The sequence below is a fragment of the Myotis brandtii genome, unplaced genomic scaffold (genome assembly GCF_000412655.1).
Source record: "Myotis brandtii unplaced genomic scaffold, ASM41265v1 scaffold83, whole genome shotgun sequence".
Lineage (NCBI taxonomy): Eukaryota > Metazoa > Chordata > Mammalia > Chiroptera > Vespertilionidae > Myotis > Myotis brandtii.
This window is the reverse complement of record NW_005371371.1, coordinates 2,511,177-2,527,641: the sequence shown is the minus strand read 5'-3', so window position 1 is coordinate 2,527,641 and position 16,465 is coordinate 2,511,177. Positions and strand designations below refer to the sequence as shown.

The 16,465-nt window shown below is 46.2% G+C and overlaps 1 protein-coding gene across 1 annotated transcript in view; it reads right to left on the bottom strand.

Moving 5' to 3' along the window:
- The window catches only part of COL4A1 (collagen, type IV, alpha 1), a 79,519-nt gene that overhangs the window by 15,440 nt on the left and 47,614 nt on the right, over window positions 1-16,465 (bottom strand). The window contains exons 25-41 of the mRNA XM_005884482.1: window positions 15,181-15,372; window positions 14,447-14,615; window positions 11,627-11,719; window positions 11,435-11,539; window positions 9,543-9,640; window positions 7,635-7,785; window positions 7,300-7,413; window positions 6,221-6,388; window positions 6,021-6,110; window positions 5,032-5,184; window positions 4,775-4,873; window positions 4,576-4,665; window positions 3,573-3,712; window positions 2,977-3,103; window positions 2,799-2,879; window positions 2,180-2,278; window positions 1,072-1,122 (exon numbers count right to left, since the gene is read on the bottom strand). Of these exons, the coding sequence (XP_005884544.1) occupies window positions 1,072-1,122; window positions 2,180-2,278; window positions 2,799-2,879; window positions 2,977-3,103; window positions 3,573-3,712; window positions 4,576-4,665; window positions 4,775-4,873; window positions 5,032-5,184; window positions 6,021-6,110; window positions 6,221-6,388; window positions 7,300-7,413; window positions 7,635-7,785; window positions 9,543-9,640; window positions 11,435-11,539; window positions 11,627-11,719; window positions 14,447-14,615; window positions 15,181-15,372 (2,020 nt within the window). The remainder of the gene's footprint in view (window positions 1-1,071; window positions 1,123-2,179; window positions 2,279-2,798; window positions 2,880-2,976; window positions 3,104-3,572; window positions 3,713-4,575; window positions 4,666-4,774; window positions 4,874-5,031; window positions 5,185-6,020; window positions 6,111-6,220; window positions 6,389-7,299; window positions 7,414-7,634; window positions 7,786-9,542; window positions 9,641-11,434; window positions 11,540-11,626; window positions 11,720-14,446; window positions 14,616-15,180; window positions 15,373-16,465) is intronic.

The window sequence follows — 16,465 nt, the reverse complement described above, 5'->3', positions numbered from 1 at the left end:
TAGGAGGTAGGGGCTGCCAGAGGCTCCAGGAGGAACACTGGAGCTGGGTGCCCTTTCCTCTCCTTGTTATTAATTAACACTCCTACCACAGCCAACCTAACGAGGAGTCAGCTTAGGATACCAGAGCCTGGCCCTCATTCTTAGCTATTATCCTGTATACTTTTTAAAGGAAGTGCTCTATGCCAAAAGCATGTGAGTATATGCTCAGATAAGCCTACAGTCAGTAGCACTGCTAAAGTTAAAGGCTTGTTCCACCAAGAGGTGAATGGATAAACAAAATACGTTATGTCCGCACTATAGAACATCACTCAGCAAGGAAAAAAATGACCTATTGACACATGCAACAACACAGGTGAATCTCAAACTGATTATTCTGTACGAAAGAAGACAGACTAAAAGTAAAATACTGTAGGATTCCATTTATGGAAAATTCTAGAAAATGCAAGCTAATCTATAGTGCCAAAAAGCAGGTCAATGTCTGGGGGCAGGAAGAGGCAGGATGGGGGATAATAAAGCAGCACAGAAAACTTTTGAGGTGATGGGTTTGTTCACTATCTTGAATGTGGTGATATTTTCATGGGTGCATACATATATCAAGACATTAAATCACACACTTTAAGTAAGTGCAGTTTATTATATATCCATAGTAATAAAACTGTTTTAAAAGTTGTGTGTGTTTTTTTAAGTAAGAGCTTTTAGGGGGAAAAAAAGAACTACATGTTTAGTTTAAAATGTATTACCCCAAACCTTCCAATAAAATACAAAAATTCTAGGATTATTTTAAGGTGATTAGGAAAAAATAAAAAGGGAAAGAGAGAGGGCCATCACCTGACCTGATCACAGAGCCCCCCTCCTGACTCTCCCTCTGCCGTCTCACAAAGCAACAAATCCAAAACACAGCGCTCTGTGTCGTGTTTTGTCACGGGCCAGAAAACATGTCAATTAGATTATTCCAAACCCAGTATCTACTGTCTATGTCCAACCATCTCACTGCAACTTTCCCCCAGTTCTGCAGGCACCGTGTGCATCATCGGTGAGTGGAAAAGGAAGAACACATCCAGCGTACGTTACCTTTGTCTCCTTTGGACCCTGGGAACCCTGGGACGCCTCTTCCGGGTATACCTGTAAGAGGAGGGTGAGAAGCAGTGTTCATCTTTCCTAAAAGAGCCGATCTGCAGGTACAGTACAAAGCAGTACCAATACCCTGCACCATCTGCAGAACACAGAAATTAGTTAATTGCACCATGGGAGTGAAATTATATTCCTATAGTTGTCCTAAGATACCCTTGACAGGATAGACATAATTTAGTACTTTTTCCTAAGTCCCTTTCAGCGCAGAACCATTATGACACTTAGCAGAAATAATCTGTACAAATGGGCACTTATTTCCTACGACTTTCTGGAGACTCACAAATTGGCTTTTCTCAGACAACCATCCAACTGACAGCTATTCTCAAGAGAGGTGGGGAGAGCCAGAGACACTTGGGGAAGCAGCCACTGGGGAGCCCACAAATGTGAGAAAGGGCTTCAGGGAAGATTAAAATGGGGGAAGAAGGTGTGGAGGCATTTTTAAAGAATTCTTTTTATAGGAAAATGAGTGTACGTAATATAAACATAAGGTGCATAGAATGAAAAAACGAACTTAAAAAAAAGAGCGATAAAAGCCCCTGGATGCTCCTCCCCAATGACATTTTCCTCCTTCCATCCCCCTGACAATCCTGGGTGTCCTCCTGCTACCTACAAGCAGGCATGCAACTGTCACCCTCCAAACTAGCAGCCAGCACTGCTGCCCAAGTTGCACCTCCCACCCCATCAGGGACAGAAGCAGGTTCTGGAAACAGCAAATATCCCTGGGACCATTAAAGAGGGAGACGCCAGGCAGAGAAGGCAGTGGTCTGGGCTTTTGATGTGTGCTCATTCACTCACCACCAAGAGCTCGAGCAGTTTCGAGGACAGATTTCCGTAACTATTTGTGAGAGAAAGAAATAAACAACCCCCTTCCTGCCTTCTCTGTTTCCCACCCAGACCTGGTGCCCTTGCCCACGCTGCTGTTTTCGGGGTTATAAGAAGGAATGGCCTTGGTGCCACTTGGTACCCAGCTCCGGTCTGTAAGCATCTCGGGGAGATGCTTACTGCAGAGAATAGTCCCATTCTGAACAGGAGCAGCAGCTGGACATACCTGGTTCACCCTTCTCTCCCGCCGACCCTGGAAATCCATCATTGCCGGGTTCCCCTTTCGGGCCGGGTGGGCCTGTCGCACCAGGCTGTCCAGGATGACCTTGAAGAGAAAGGTCATGTCAGTCAGGCATGGAACCTGTGACCACATGCTGTGCATGTGAAAAATGGTACATTCCCAGGCACACCTGGTGTCCCCAAGTTCACTCCTGACATCCCTCCACACTGCTAGCAACACCACCGCTCCTGATGCCAAAAGGATGGTGAGAGTGGAGAGAAAGTACATCAAACTCTCTTGCCAACCCATGTAAAACTCCTTCTAGAACCAACTGGAGTAGAAATAGCTATAAACCCAGTTCGGAGACTTTGATTCTAATTCCTAACGGGTGGCCAGACCTTGAAAAGGCCCTGTCCGGCCCCCAAGGCTGTTTGTTCATCTGGAAAGTGAAGTGATGGCCTGGGCTTGTCTCTGATCATCCAGAGGTCACCCAGCGATATCCTGGGCCCACAACTTGCTGTCCGGGGAGGGTAACTCCCCGGAAGCTTGATGTCCCACCTCCCTGGCTATCACCTTGGCCTCTCTTCCAGGAGCCCCAGTCCGTGTTCTAAAAAGTGGTCTCTACCTGGTTCTCCTTTGACGCCAGGGACACCATCCAATCCAGGGAAGCCTTTGTCACCTTTTTCTCCAGGCAACCCAGGGCTTCCTAAAAGAAAAAACAAAGTACCAGCATGCCCATGACTTTGGGTTTTCCTTTGTCATCTCAGAAGCCCAAGCTCAGGGGAAGGCTCCAGCCCACCTACCTGGATAGCCAACACTTCCTGGTGATCCTTTGGGGCCCGGAGGCCCGGGCATGCCTGGGAGCCCGAGGCTTCCTTTTTCTCCCTTCTCTCCAGGACTTCCCGGAAAACCTGCTATCCCTTGATCTCCCTGTGAGTAAAAATCAGGGCCATTAATATTCTATCTGCCCCCGAAACAGGTGTCTGTAGATGCTTTCCAGATCATCCTATACATTTTGGTGCAATAAAGATTTCCATGTGGGGTTCATGTCCAGCTTTCTAATCAAAGAATCCAAGTCCACACCTGAAAACAGGAAAATCCAACGACCCAGAGCACAAGAGCCAACTGTCGGCCTACTCCTCATGTTGCTTCACGCTCCCCCTCTCTCTTTCCTTCTCCGGTGACAGCTTGCTGCCCTTGCCCCTCAACAAGTTTCCAGATTTTTCCTTGGGACAGGGTCATGAATGGAAGTAGAGAAGAGAGGCAACTTATAATAAGTTGAGGGAAACTGTTCTCTGTTATGGTTCACTGAATGTGCTGAGATGCTTCCTGAAAATTCCTAAGGAAGGATTTCCACTTGGATGATGGGAGGGGCGGTTTCCGTGCAGGCTGCTGTTACCTTTTCCCCAGGCTGTCCCGGAATTCCAATGCCAGGCCGGCCTGCTTGCCCCTTCTCCCCTTTCGCTCCTTTCTCTCCAGGTAAGCCAGGGGCCCCCTGCGAGCCGGGGATTCCAGGCACACCTTTCTCTCCAGGTGATCCTATAAACAAAAACAATGGAAACTTAAATGTGTGAAGAGCAGGTGCTAATAATAAAAATTTAAAAAGCACCTTGACAACCAGTCATGACGAAGGTAAAAGAAGATGTGTCCCTTCATTTATTCATCTGTAAGTCATCCTGGCAGATGCCAGTCACCCAACCCATGAAAGCCACACAAGAAGATATTTCTGTATTTTAGAGACAATTGTTTCATAAAAAGAGATAAGAAATCTGCTTAGTATATTTGCTTTCACAACCATGTGAGAAATGGTTTTTATGTTCTATATTCTACAATCAACTCTCATTATCTGAATGAATCAGAGGGGCGTGAGACAGGCCTTGAAAAGTACACGTGTACTTGGTTTCGTAATGTACGTGAGTAGCCAAACCTACTTATAAGTGAGTGCAACCAGAGACCTAGATGTTTCCTGTCTGGACAGTAGCACCCTGTCTGCATTAGCACCCAGATCAAGCTGAGTCCTAAGCTCTCTGCCTTCTCTCACGTGCTTCCTCTCTGGCTGCTGTCATCAGAGCAAATGCTGACAGCAAAGTGCTGATGCCAGTTCAGGACTAGGGCAGAGGGGCCCAGAGAATTCTGCTGAGTTAACATCAAAGGGCTTTAGCGGCATGAGATCATCAAAAGTTGATGGTCTACAGCCCATGTTTTGTTATTAAATTGTGACTTTAGTTTTTTAACAATGGTCATAGTCTCAGCCAAATTCTATTCACCCCCAGCTAAGAGACCATAAAGAAATGAAGATATGCGCTTGTGTAAAAGACACATCTGCCTGGATTATGTCCTCAGCCTGCAGCAATGCATGTGCATGGGCTAAAAAGAAGACACCTCTTCTAAACCCATCGTACCTGGCAGGCCCATTCCACCAACCGATCCTTTTGGTCCGGGAAGTCCTGGAGAACCTGGTGTTCCGCTAATGCCTGGATCACCTTTAGGTCCTGAAATAATAAAGAGAAAAACCAAACAGGTTAATGCCTACGAAATGTGCCCATTAACATTTCCTCAGCATGAGGGACTGCCATGCTGGTGAACTTGAACACTTCATACCTGGCTGCCCAGGATGCCCTGCTTGGCCGTCCTTTCCAGGCAGTCCTGGGGTCCCAGGGTCTCCTTGAGATCCTTTGTCACCACTTGGACCAACTTGTCCTACAGAACACACATGAGAAAATAGTGAGGAGCCATGCCTACTTAAAATAGGGCAGTGTTGCAGAAACACGGGCTGGTTTGATATTACGAGTGGAGAACCAAACCACTGGTTAGGCAAGTCATTCTATCTCCATTGTTAAAACCTCCCTCCAGGTTACCTTTATCTCCTGGATCTCCCTTTTCACCCTTCATGGCGCCCATGTCAGTTTTATCCATGGTTCCAGGTTTGCCAGGGAGACCAACAGCTCCTTTTTCACCCTTGACACCAGGGTCTCCCCTGGGTCCTACAGAGCCCGGAAAGCCATGATCCCCTGTAGAGGAAAGAGAAGGCACCCAGTGAGATGTGACCAAGTATCTCAGAGGCAGTGACAAAGTGTGGCATTCTTTCTGGCTCGTGGAAACAACTGAGAAAGAAAGTGTAAGCACTAATGGACTATCCAGAAATGGCATTAAATGATAAGTGTTACCTTTGGTTTTGAGTTACCTAGAAGAATCTGACCCAGGTCAATGAACAATAAAGCCACTTTCTAGAATTCATTTTTTGCTAACAATTCTAATATTTGTGACTTCACTTATTAGTTTAAATAATTTTGATTTTCTCTCCTCCCTAAATACCTTTATCACTCCTGTTCATGGTGCCACTCAATTCTATACAAACTAATAGAAGAGGAATTTTCCTGTTCTACTAAACAAATCAATCAATCACCATTTTTATGTCTCACATGCAAAGTCATTTTTTTAAAAAAACGTTATTTTGGACCAAGTCAAAATACCAAGATAAGAAATAAAAATTAAGATATGAATTTGCCCAGTTTGTTCATTTGAGTCTAAGGATTCAGTTCCTGTGACCTCACATGACTGAAGCTTACACCATTTCTCAAAACACACACACACACACACACACAAACACAGAATCTCAACTGTGTCAATAACACCTGAAACTTGTCTCCTCTCTAATTTGTTGGCAGAGCACACACACCATGAATTCCTACTGTAAGAGGAATCTTCCAGATCCCTTGCTTGATCTTCTTAACTTCTTTCCTTTGCCTCTTGAAATGAAACATCATCTATAACCATTGCAGAATTTCCCAAGAAGCATCGAGACATAGACATCAGACAGGCTTTTCTGAAGTTATCAGATCCCTACCTTTTTCACCCGGAAATCCTGGCGTGCCCGCTGGTCCTGGAGAGCCAGGCTGCCCTGGGGTCCCCATGACGCCCATCTCTCCCTTGAGACCTGTGGCCAGATGGAAGGACTGTGAATGCTGATGACATATAGTAAGGGTCATGATGAGGTAAGGTGTCACCTCAGCATCACTTTGGGGCAGAAGTTCACAAATCATTTACCTTGAAACCCAGGAAGTCCTGGCGTCCCCTGCTGTCCAGGAGGACCAGGAAGCCCCGACTGTCCAGTTAGGCCGGGGAGCCCTTGAGTGCCTTTATCTCCTTTGGGTCCTGGCATATCCAGACCTGGGAATCCGGGGAAACCCTTCTCTCCTTTCACTCCAGGTGGGCCTGAAGGTGGGTGAAGAGCAAATAACCTTTAGCACAGTGGTTCTCAACCTTCTGGCCCTTTAAATACAGTTCCTCATGTTGTGACCCAACCATAAAATTATTTTCGTTGCTACTTCATAACTGTAATGTTGCTACTGTTATGAATCGTAATGTAAATATCTGATATTCAGATGGTCTTAGGCGACCCCTGTGAAAGGGTCGTTCGACCGCCAAAGGGGTCGCGACCCACAAGTTGAGAACTGCTGCTTTAGGAGAACTTACAGGTGTGTGCAATACACCTCAGTGAGCTTAATTGCTACTTTCTGCAGAAAGTATGTGAACCCTCCCCCGCTGGAGGTTGGGCTGGTTGTCACCTTCCCAGAGAGAGGTGTTTGGGGCACTGAGGCAGTTGGTGGATAAACAATGTCCCAAGAAAAAGTCCCTCCTTCCTGCCATCAGTAGTCAGTAATTAGCACTCGAAACACCACCCCATCTCTCCGCAGTGTTTAGATCTAAGACTAGCTTCTCTTCGCACTTTTCACTGATTGTCTTGCCATAGTCCACCATCACTGTCTTAGTTCTACAATTATTATCAAAGGCAAAGGAAGCTTCTAGACGTCGACTCAGATTATTCACAACTTATTAACTCTTCCATGGACAGATAAGACATACACACCCTCATTTTAAATTTGAAAAAGTTATTGACTGCACAATAAAGGGGAGGTCTTATAAACCAAGCCCACTGGGAAAAAAAGAAAGGCACCTTTGACTACATTTAAGCAAACAACCAAACTTATTTCCACAAATAGAATTTACTTTTTGCCTTTTTAGTCACAGATTCTGCTAACTTCATGGGAAACTCCAGCATCAGCTCCTGTGCCGTTATGAATATGATTTGGGGAAGAAATCATTCTGGAAGAATGTCACATCACCTGAGGATCCTGGTGGTCCCTGTCTTCCAGGGGGGCCCATCAATCCAGGGGGACCAACTCCAGGAACTCCTGGAGCTCCTTTGGGACCTTGTAATCCAGGAGGTCCTGGGTCACCTGGTTGGGAAGAAATTGTGAGTAAACTGCATGGGGACCACAGCATGTTTCACAGCACACACTACCTACTTGTACAATAACCCACAGCAACAGAAAGCCATTATACTCTAGGCCTTTCATCATTCATTCACCAAACACTCAGAAGCTAATAGGTGCTCTGAGGACACAAAATAAACAGACCCAGTCTTTGCCACAGTCCAGATTTACTTGTAAGAAGTTACCTCTGATTCCCTGAAGGCCGGGGGGCCCGATGGCTCCATGCTCTCCAGGAATGCCTGGTCCCCCGATGTTCCCCTTCTCCCCAGGTGTGCCAGGAATGCCTGGAAGACCTGGCGCTCCTTTGAGTCCTGGCAGACCAATCCCAGGCTCTCCCTGGAAAGTCCCAAACACAGAGAAGCAAGTTCACCAGAAAAGCCCATGATTTTATCAGCCAAGTGCAAAAGTGCAGACTGTTAACTGATTCCGTGGTGCACTTAATAACACCTGCCCAATCCGCTTCCATCTGCAAAGCTTCCTCATACCTACTATGTCCTTTCGATCTCACTATGAGCCAAAAAGGTAGGCAATTTTTATTGTTTTCATTTTACAAAGAGGAAGAGGCAACCCCCTACCCCCCACCCCCCACCCCAATCACTTGTCTGAATGTGACTGGTGGCCCAGCTAATAGATATTTTCGTAAGAAGAGGAAAAGTTCCAGGACAGGAACAGGACACCCTTTATGTAGTTTTTGCTTTAATGAAGGCTTTCACGTCAAATTAAACATTTAAATCTATTTTATGAGTCAAAGGGCTTTGACAAATGCAGATGGTTAAAAATAAAGGAAGTATCTTGAGGGCCCGAGAGTGCTTTCCAAACAGCCCCAATGTAGGCGCTGACATAGGCTGTGTGAAGCAGTAGGTGGCCATTATGTCCGTCACAGTGCCCTCTGGTGTCCACTGTTGGTGACAACTTCCAGATGAGGACTCTGGACAGGAGGGGGCATTGGTGACTAATCTACACATCCCAGCAGGAAATTTGCAAAATGCCAGGAACTCAATCCAAGGGATATTTGAAAAAGTACAGTGTTTTAAGTCATGAACCAAATCCTTAATTCCATGTGCATTTGGTGTTTACTAAACACAGAGTTAAAGTGATCCACCCGCCACCACCACTGACTAATGTTCAAATCAAGTGCAGGTTAGGAGTGTTTTATAAAGATAGATTTCCGTATGCCTCTCTTCTGTCTTAGCCACAGGGAGCAGAGACACCAGGAAGTTAGGTGTTTCTCAGGAAGGAGCTTCCCAGGGTCACTGAGGCGCAGCTGCCTCCCCGCACCCCTGCCCGGTCCCCACAGCTTTCCCTGCACTCCTCACAAAAAGGAAACAGGCCAGCGAGCTCTACATCAACAAAGGACTGCCCTTGGCCCTTTCTCCCTTTTAGGACTGATGCCTTCGGGTAATTTCACTTCCCTTCCTCACCATCAGAACAGAAACGGATCTATCCAAGAGTCAGTTACACTTACTGAGCAGAATTTCAACTGTGAGCAAGTGGGCAGAGGGGATGTATGAGGGCAAGGAGAGTCCTGAAGTCACACTAGCCCAGGGGTTCCCAACCAGGGCCATTTTGCGCCCCTCCCTCCCGCGGGATGACATCTGGTAATATCCGGAGATATTTTTGGTGGTCACAACTAAGGTGGGTGTGGCGTGCTCCTTAAGTATCACGGGGGAGGCTGCTAAAGATCCCAAATGTTTGGGGCAGCCCTCGCCACAAAAAAATCACTGGACCAGCAAGTCAATAATGCAGAGGCTGAGAAATGCTATGCTAGACCTTCCTGAGGGGCTAGTACATCTTGTAGGACAATGGCTTTCAAACAGCTTTCTTCTGCCACCTACAATAAGACAGACATTGTATGTTGAGGTGCAGTATACACACAAGCAAGAACATACTCATAAAGTGGAAACAGATGGTTTTCCCCCAAAACATTTACTACTATGTGCTGTGTACTTGGGTATTTTCTACTCTATGCTATTTCATTAAAAACCAAACATGCTGATCCCACAGAGCCCGTGAGATTACTAACCCACATTGTGTGTGTCCAATTAATCACAAGGGTGGAGGACACAGCCATCCAGAGAACACTCAGTACCCACCTTCTGGCCGGGTGGGCCTGGGTTGCCAGGGAAGCCATTAATTCCTGGGCGACCTGGATTCCCAGGAAGTCCCAGATCTCCGGGCAAGCCATCAATGCCTATTTTGAAGAAACAAAATAATAATTAATGTAATAATGCTATTTCCCACTTTCTTCCCTTCTTTTACACTTGCTCAGGGGTAACTGAATTGATTGGAGGTGGCCAACAAAAAGGAAGCCCCATAGAGGTGGTTCTAAGAGGAAGATGAGATCATCTGGTCATGGCAGTGCCACCAGTGCCACCTGGGGGGCAGCTCAGAGGCTGTGGACCACTCAGACCAATCCCAATCCTTCCTTTCTTCTACTCAATGATGTTTTCTTTCCTGTCCTACTCCCCCAAAACAAACACAAACACCTTGGTGTTAGCAGACTAAGAATGGCACTTTAAACTCTTACTACCCAAGTGTGGCCATGCTTTAAGAACAGTGCTGTTGCCCTGATAGAGAGCTATGGAAGCTGGTCCACATTTTCACCAGACCTCCTGTGATTGCTGGATGCATTCAAGTTTGAGAAGCACTGGTTCTCAAATGGGGCTGCACCACACTGGAGGCACATGGCGACATGTAGAGACTGGGTCCCAACCCAAAGGTTCTCACAGGCTTTCACACAGCTGCCCACATGGCTCCCGTGTGCAGCGAAGTCTAAGAGACGCTGGTTTACACCCCTCCTGTGGGATGTGGCAGTCCATGACCTGCAGTCATTTATAAGTTTGCAGAAGCACACACCTCAACGGCACCTGCTGTGGGGCTGTTGTGCTGAGGGGTCCCAACAGAGAGTGGACCTAACCGCCCACCAGCATCTGCACCTCCAAGCAGCTTTGTGAGAGCTTCTAATGAAGACCTTTATCAGTTAAACTTTACCTGTCATGATGGCAATGGTATGGCTCTCATATGGAATATAGTGGGGTCCATGAACATGGAGAAGGCCTATGCCTTCCCCCACGAACTTGGAGGGTCATTAAGGGCCTTCTGCTCTTTATACCTGACAGAAGTAACCACGTACATGGGTGGTTATTATGTGGCTCTAGGAGGAAATAGGCTGCTGTCTCTGGTCCGCCAAATGTCTAGGCTGTAACCATGACAGTAGGTGTGATGCATGCCTCTAGACAAAAAGCCAGGAGGCTGGACAAGTCTTTAAACTCAGCTTAGGCCAAATGGCCAATGAAACTGGGGCCATGATGCCCATCCAAATGGGAAAGACACGCCCCCTATCGCTCATAGCACCTTCGCAGTCCTGACCATGTTCGTCATGGCAAGTCTATAGGCCAGGGTCTACCTGAAGGACTAGTTGAATAAGAAAGCAACAAAAAAGAGTGAAATTGTCCTCTTTACTTCCTTACAACTTTCAGAAAGAAGTACTGGTTCTAAAATGTCAGCACCCTGTGGGGATACTAGCCCCATGTGCAGAGGCCTTGCCATCCTCACACCTGCCCCATGACCTTCCTTCTAACTTCCAAGCCCAGTTGGCTGGAGGTCCCACTGGCTGTGTATTTCCTTCACTGATGACAGAGAATTTCCTCCGGGTGAGTTTAAATGCATGTAGCATCTGCCAGCTTCCCGGGCAGCTTCCAGTCCCCTAATATTCCAACTCCATCAACCAAACCACTGTGTTGCAGGCACCATTTCCCCCATGGCTTTAGTGACTGACATCACTGCACTGTGAGGTCATGAGCAAGCCTGCCCATATCTGCACGGTCACTACTCGCATAGCGTCTTCATGTCCATTGCCTCGTACTCTCGTAAGTTCAAGTAAAGGTGACCAGAGAGAGCACAGCCCATGGTGCTGACCAGCCAGGGAATGAACACCATCAAAGCTACGGTCCCACTCATGGTTGAGCTCATCCTGCAGGCTTACCTTTGGGGCCTGGAGGCCCTGGAAATCCAATCCCCGCCTGACCGACAGCACCCTTCTCTCCTGGGAGGCCAGGCCTTCCTGGGGTTCCAGGGAAACCTCGGTCACCTGTTGTGGGCAAGACCAATGATCAGCATGAGAAAAACCGGAGAATGTTCCAATTCCACCTCCAGGTGAAGTAGAACTTAAAAGTACCTTGGGGCCCTTGGAAACCTGGGGAACCCGGAAGTCCATCTGCTCCAGGGGGGCCAGGTAAAGGCATGACTCTTCCTGCTTCACCCCTGAGACCTGCAGAAAAAAAGCAAGGACATCGCGTGAGCCCAGCATTGCGTCCTCTGAGCGTACTTTGTGTACCTGGACAGACACCTCCATCTGCACACCTCCATTTCCTCCCTCTATTTTTCTAGAATCTTTCACAGAGTGTTGTTCCTCCTCACCCCAAAATGTATGTCCAGAGTGACCTAGATTTGTCTGACTAAAGAATTCCTTCATGGTCCAAAGTAAGAATCAAGAAAAGCTGAACAGCCTGCCATGACAAAAGGTGAGATGGGCCTGGGGAATTTCTTATTTAGTCTGTCTCAAAAAGTCAAAACACTTTTACTGTTCTCTCTCAATTCCTCAGCCAGTACTAATTCTGAGTTGCGTTGAGAGCAACCTAAATTATGTTCATCTGGTGGTAAGTTATCTTCACAACGTGCCAAATGGATGGTTATGCATTACTGGTAACAGTGCAGCTGGACAGATGTCTGCTGTCAAGACCATCACAAGCGAGGAGGTGCCAGCCCAGCCCCCAGGACATTCGTGCATAGGAGATGTGCTGGCCGTCAGGATTTAGCTATTAAGAAAGGACTAAAGGGATCATCTCCAGGAATGTGTGCAGCAACTCTTCACATGCCTTACGAGAATTCAAGATACGTAGGGCCTCCCAGTGACAGCCAACACATTCTTGAGCTATAGAGTATAGGAAATGCCTCCCGACTGATTCCAACACGTATTTGCTATCAGTTCTACCCCGGATGGAGACTTTCATGGTCACCAGAGTAAACAGAGTTCTGGCAGATCAAAGAAGGTCAGGTTTCTAATCCAAAAGCTGAATGGGTCTGGGTGGCCAAGAAACTCTACAGAATATGGGAAAAGACCAACAGCACTGCCAACAATGCCTTCTTCCCCATCCTACCAGGATGTATCTAGATGTACCCCAGTTGGTTTTTCTGATAGTAGTTTCTGGCCAAGAGGAAGGTCTGATTCCATTTTGTAGCTCTGCAAGTTTTCAGATCTCAGAAGTACAAAGAACACTTAATATGTAGATTTGGGGATCAGGAGCTGAAGGGAAGTGATCAGTGGTCTCTTTTCTAATACTGGGGATCTTTCTAAGTCAAACTCAGTATTTCTCTGCCCCAAAGGAGTGACAAAAGAGACATTTCTTACTAAAGAGAGAACAATTATCAGTGGAGTCACAATTTGGTGCTAAGTAATCAATGTTCTCACAAACAATGAGAATGGTAATAATAACAGATACATTAGGATGCTAAACTTGGACTTCCATCGAAGACTTTCTGGGTCAGAATGCTTATGAACTTTATATTATGTCTTAATAAGGAAATAGTTCCCAATAGGCACAGGAATTGATAAAACTTGGGCTAGATGTATGACTGACGACAGAATTGGCAAATCTGTAAGCAAGAAGGCCATAATGTAATTGCTTCTACAGAGTTCTTGTTGGATAGTTTGATTATCCAGCTACTTAGTTATGTTTTTCAATGTTTACTAGTCACACAGTTTTAATCACCCAAAGTCCTTTCATTCATTGTTTACAGCTTTGAAAACATGTCTTAGTGAAGCACACTTCCTTTTCTCCTTTTATCCAAGCCATTCCCAGCCTCTCCTCTTCCCATTCCAGGATTTTCTAGGGAAAGATGTGAGTGTTCCATTTCTACCCTGAATCATATTCTACTAATAACTTATTGGGAGCCTATGTGTGCAAGACCCGGAGCTTTCCCTTGTATACCTCTGTCCCTGATAATAAGGCTGTAATAGAGCATGCCTGTGGGAAACCCACACATAGCCCTTTCTCCACGTGCTCTGCCAAACCCTGGACAGTGAGCTCCAGGGGGGCAGGGCCATGTCTGTCTTGTTTATCATTCTGATCACCACTTACCATAGTGCCTGGCACACACAGTCAGAGAAAAAAACAGTCAGCAAGTGACTAAAACCAACATGGAATTAAATATCAATAATGAAGTTGAAACTGTTATAGAATTAATCAACAGGCAAGGTACACTCTGTGGGATAACCAGAAGCCAAAATGGACTGACTGTGCCTGGGAAACACTGAAAACAGATGAGGAAAAAAAAAATGGGCTTATGTTGAAATCACTCCCACATCAAAGGTTGACTTTAGCTGGTATAGCTATATATTTATTATAAGGAAAATCATCTATATATTCAAATGCTTTTTAGCCCAATCCTACATACTATCTGGCCCATCCTATATCATAAAAGCCTAATATGCTAAGTGTCTAGTGATCCAGTCAGCCATTCAACCAATCAAAGCATAATATGCTAATGATATGCTAAGGCCACTCAACCAATTGATCGCTATGACATGCACTGATCACAAGGGGGCAGACACTCTAATCGGTAGGTTAGCTTGTTGCTGGGGTCCAACTGATCGGGACTGAGCGAGACAGGCTGGACATGCCCTGGAGCCCTCCCGCAGTCCCTCCTCGGTGCGCCAACCTCCCGTGTCCCTCCCTGGCCCCGACCCTGCACCACTGGGGTCCCTCGGCCTGGCCTGCACCCTCTCGCAATCCGGGCTGAGGGACCCTCCACCCCAAGTGCACGCATTTTGTGCACCAGGCCTCTAGTCTTATATACAAATGAATGTACAAAAAGGCCAAAGAAGGACTTGCCCAGGTCACCTCTGGAAAAACTGAAACCAAACCCACATGCCCACATCACTGAGTCCAGGACCGCTGTGCATCTTTGTGCTGCACCTGAGGTCCTCGGGCCTCACCTGGCTGGCCGGGGGGTCCAGGATTTCCTGGGAAGCCCGCTTGTCCTTTGTCACCAGCGGGGCCACTTGGGCCATACCCTGGAGGCCCAGGAGGGCCGATGTCACCACGACTGCCAGGAAATCCAACTCCTCCAGGGGGGCCACGGTCTCCTTTTAATCCTGCTAAACCCTTAGATGAAACAAGAAAAAGAAATCTTATTAGCAGACATACCAACACTCCTGTCCATGTCACATTTTTACACACTCAGTAGTAAATAAGTACCAGGGTTTAACTGGCTTAAGCTATTTATTTACTGTAACCCTTCTACAAAGATCAACTTGTGGTTAATAAATGAAACCAGCATTCTTTTCTCTAAGTTGAGCAATCATCCTCCCTCCCTTATCCTACATAAGGAGACACTTCAAAGAGTGAGGCATTTATATCTGGAATCTTCTTATAAAAGATGACCTGAACACCATTCACTTGAAACTTCACCACCCTTCCGACATGAGAAAATCTTTTCAGTTCCCCCCAATACATCAGAAGACAATGATCCATTATTATCTCATTATCAAGTCAACACCATCAACACCATCAGCATAGGTTTACAGACGAGTTTTCCCATGAACCATGAAACAAGTTCACTTATGACAATTAGCATTTAAGTGAGAATATGTAAATATGATACAAATTATTCTCATTATTTGCATGGCCATTTGTACAGTGCATGTTCAGAGTCTGGAAATAAACATACCGGGGAGCCTTTGGGACCGGGCAGACCTGGATGGCCATCTCTTCCGGGAGACCCTGATCTGCCTGGCATGCCGGGTTGTCCTGGGAAACCTGGGTCTCCTTTGTCACCTTTGAGTCGCATGTCGAAGTAAATCTCACCAGGCTCTCCCTTGGCTCCTGGCTGGCCCATCAGCCCTGGTGAACCTTGAGGGCCCTACAAGGACAAAGCTTTATGAGACATTCACCCCTGGAGAAATTCATCCATGGAACACACAAGCATGGCTGGTTACACAGTCAATACGAAATCAAGAAGCCACCTCCTTGAAAATGGTGACGTGTTTAGATTTCCTCATTCATTTACTAGAAGCCATCCAATAGCTATGACAAAGCCCTGATCTGACCTCACTTCTTGTAAACACTTTAAATATTCCTTTTAGGGATTCTGATCAGAGACTGGAATATAAGCAGGGAAATAATCATGTGGCACTGGGTAACCAGCTCGTGGAATGGTTCTTAGGTAGCTTTCTTGGCCCTTACAACTGTTAAACATTCACAAGAACATTTTAGCAACTGTTGGAGGGCAATGAATGTGTAAGGTCCTGGGCCCAGGAACTGGAGAAATGGCTTCTAGGTGGAGATGGTGGTTAAGAATCAATGAGGGCTGGGAAGAGCCATGTTTTCTCTGACTCTAGTCACTGTTGAAATTGTCCAGGTTTAAGCTTACACTCCAAATTCTGGAGGAGAGGTTTCCAGGGCACTGGGAAGACAGGAAACTCTGGGAAGGGAGTGCAACAGAATGGACTTTCCCAGGAGACAAACAGAACATTTTTCAGTTCCTAGAAAGTTAAATCTGCAAAGTATACCCACACCCGTAGAGGGTTTCTCCACCAGCCACTCTGAGAGTTGGGGTTCACAAGGAAAATAGCCAAGGTTGCAAATAATTATCTCCCTAGCTTGTTCTCTCAGGCCTGAGAAAGAAATCTCTTTAGCCTCCCTGCTGACTTGGCAGAATTTAAAACTCTTCACAATTCATTTAATTTGAATTCTTTTTTATAAACTCCCTCTCAAGCAGTTCTTGGCTATCTGTGAATCACACATATGTGTGTCTATGTGTAATATATATGTCTCAAAGGATGGAATTGGAAGACAAAAGACATACCAAAATGCATACAATATTTAGATTTAAGAAGTGGCTACCATTTATTAAGCGCATACCATGTGTCCCAATCATTGGGGTGTGTGTGTGTGTGTGTGTGTGTGTGTGTGTGTGTGTGTATGTGTGTGTGTGTGTGTATATATATATATAT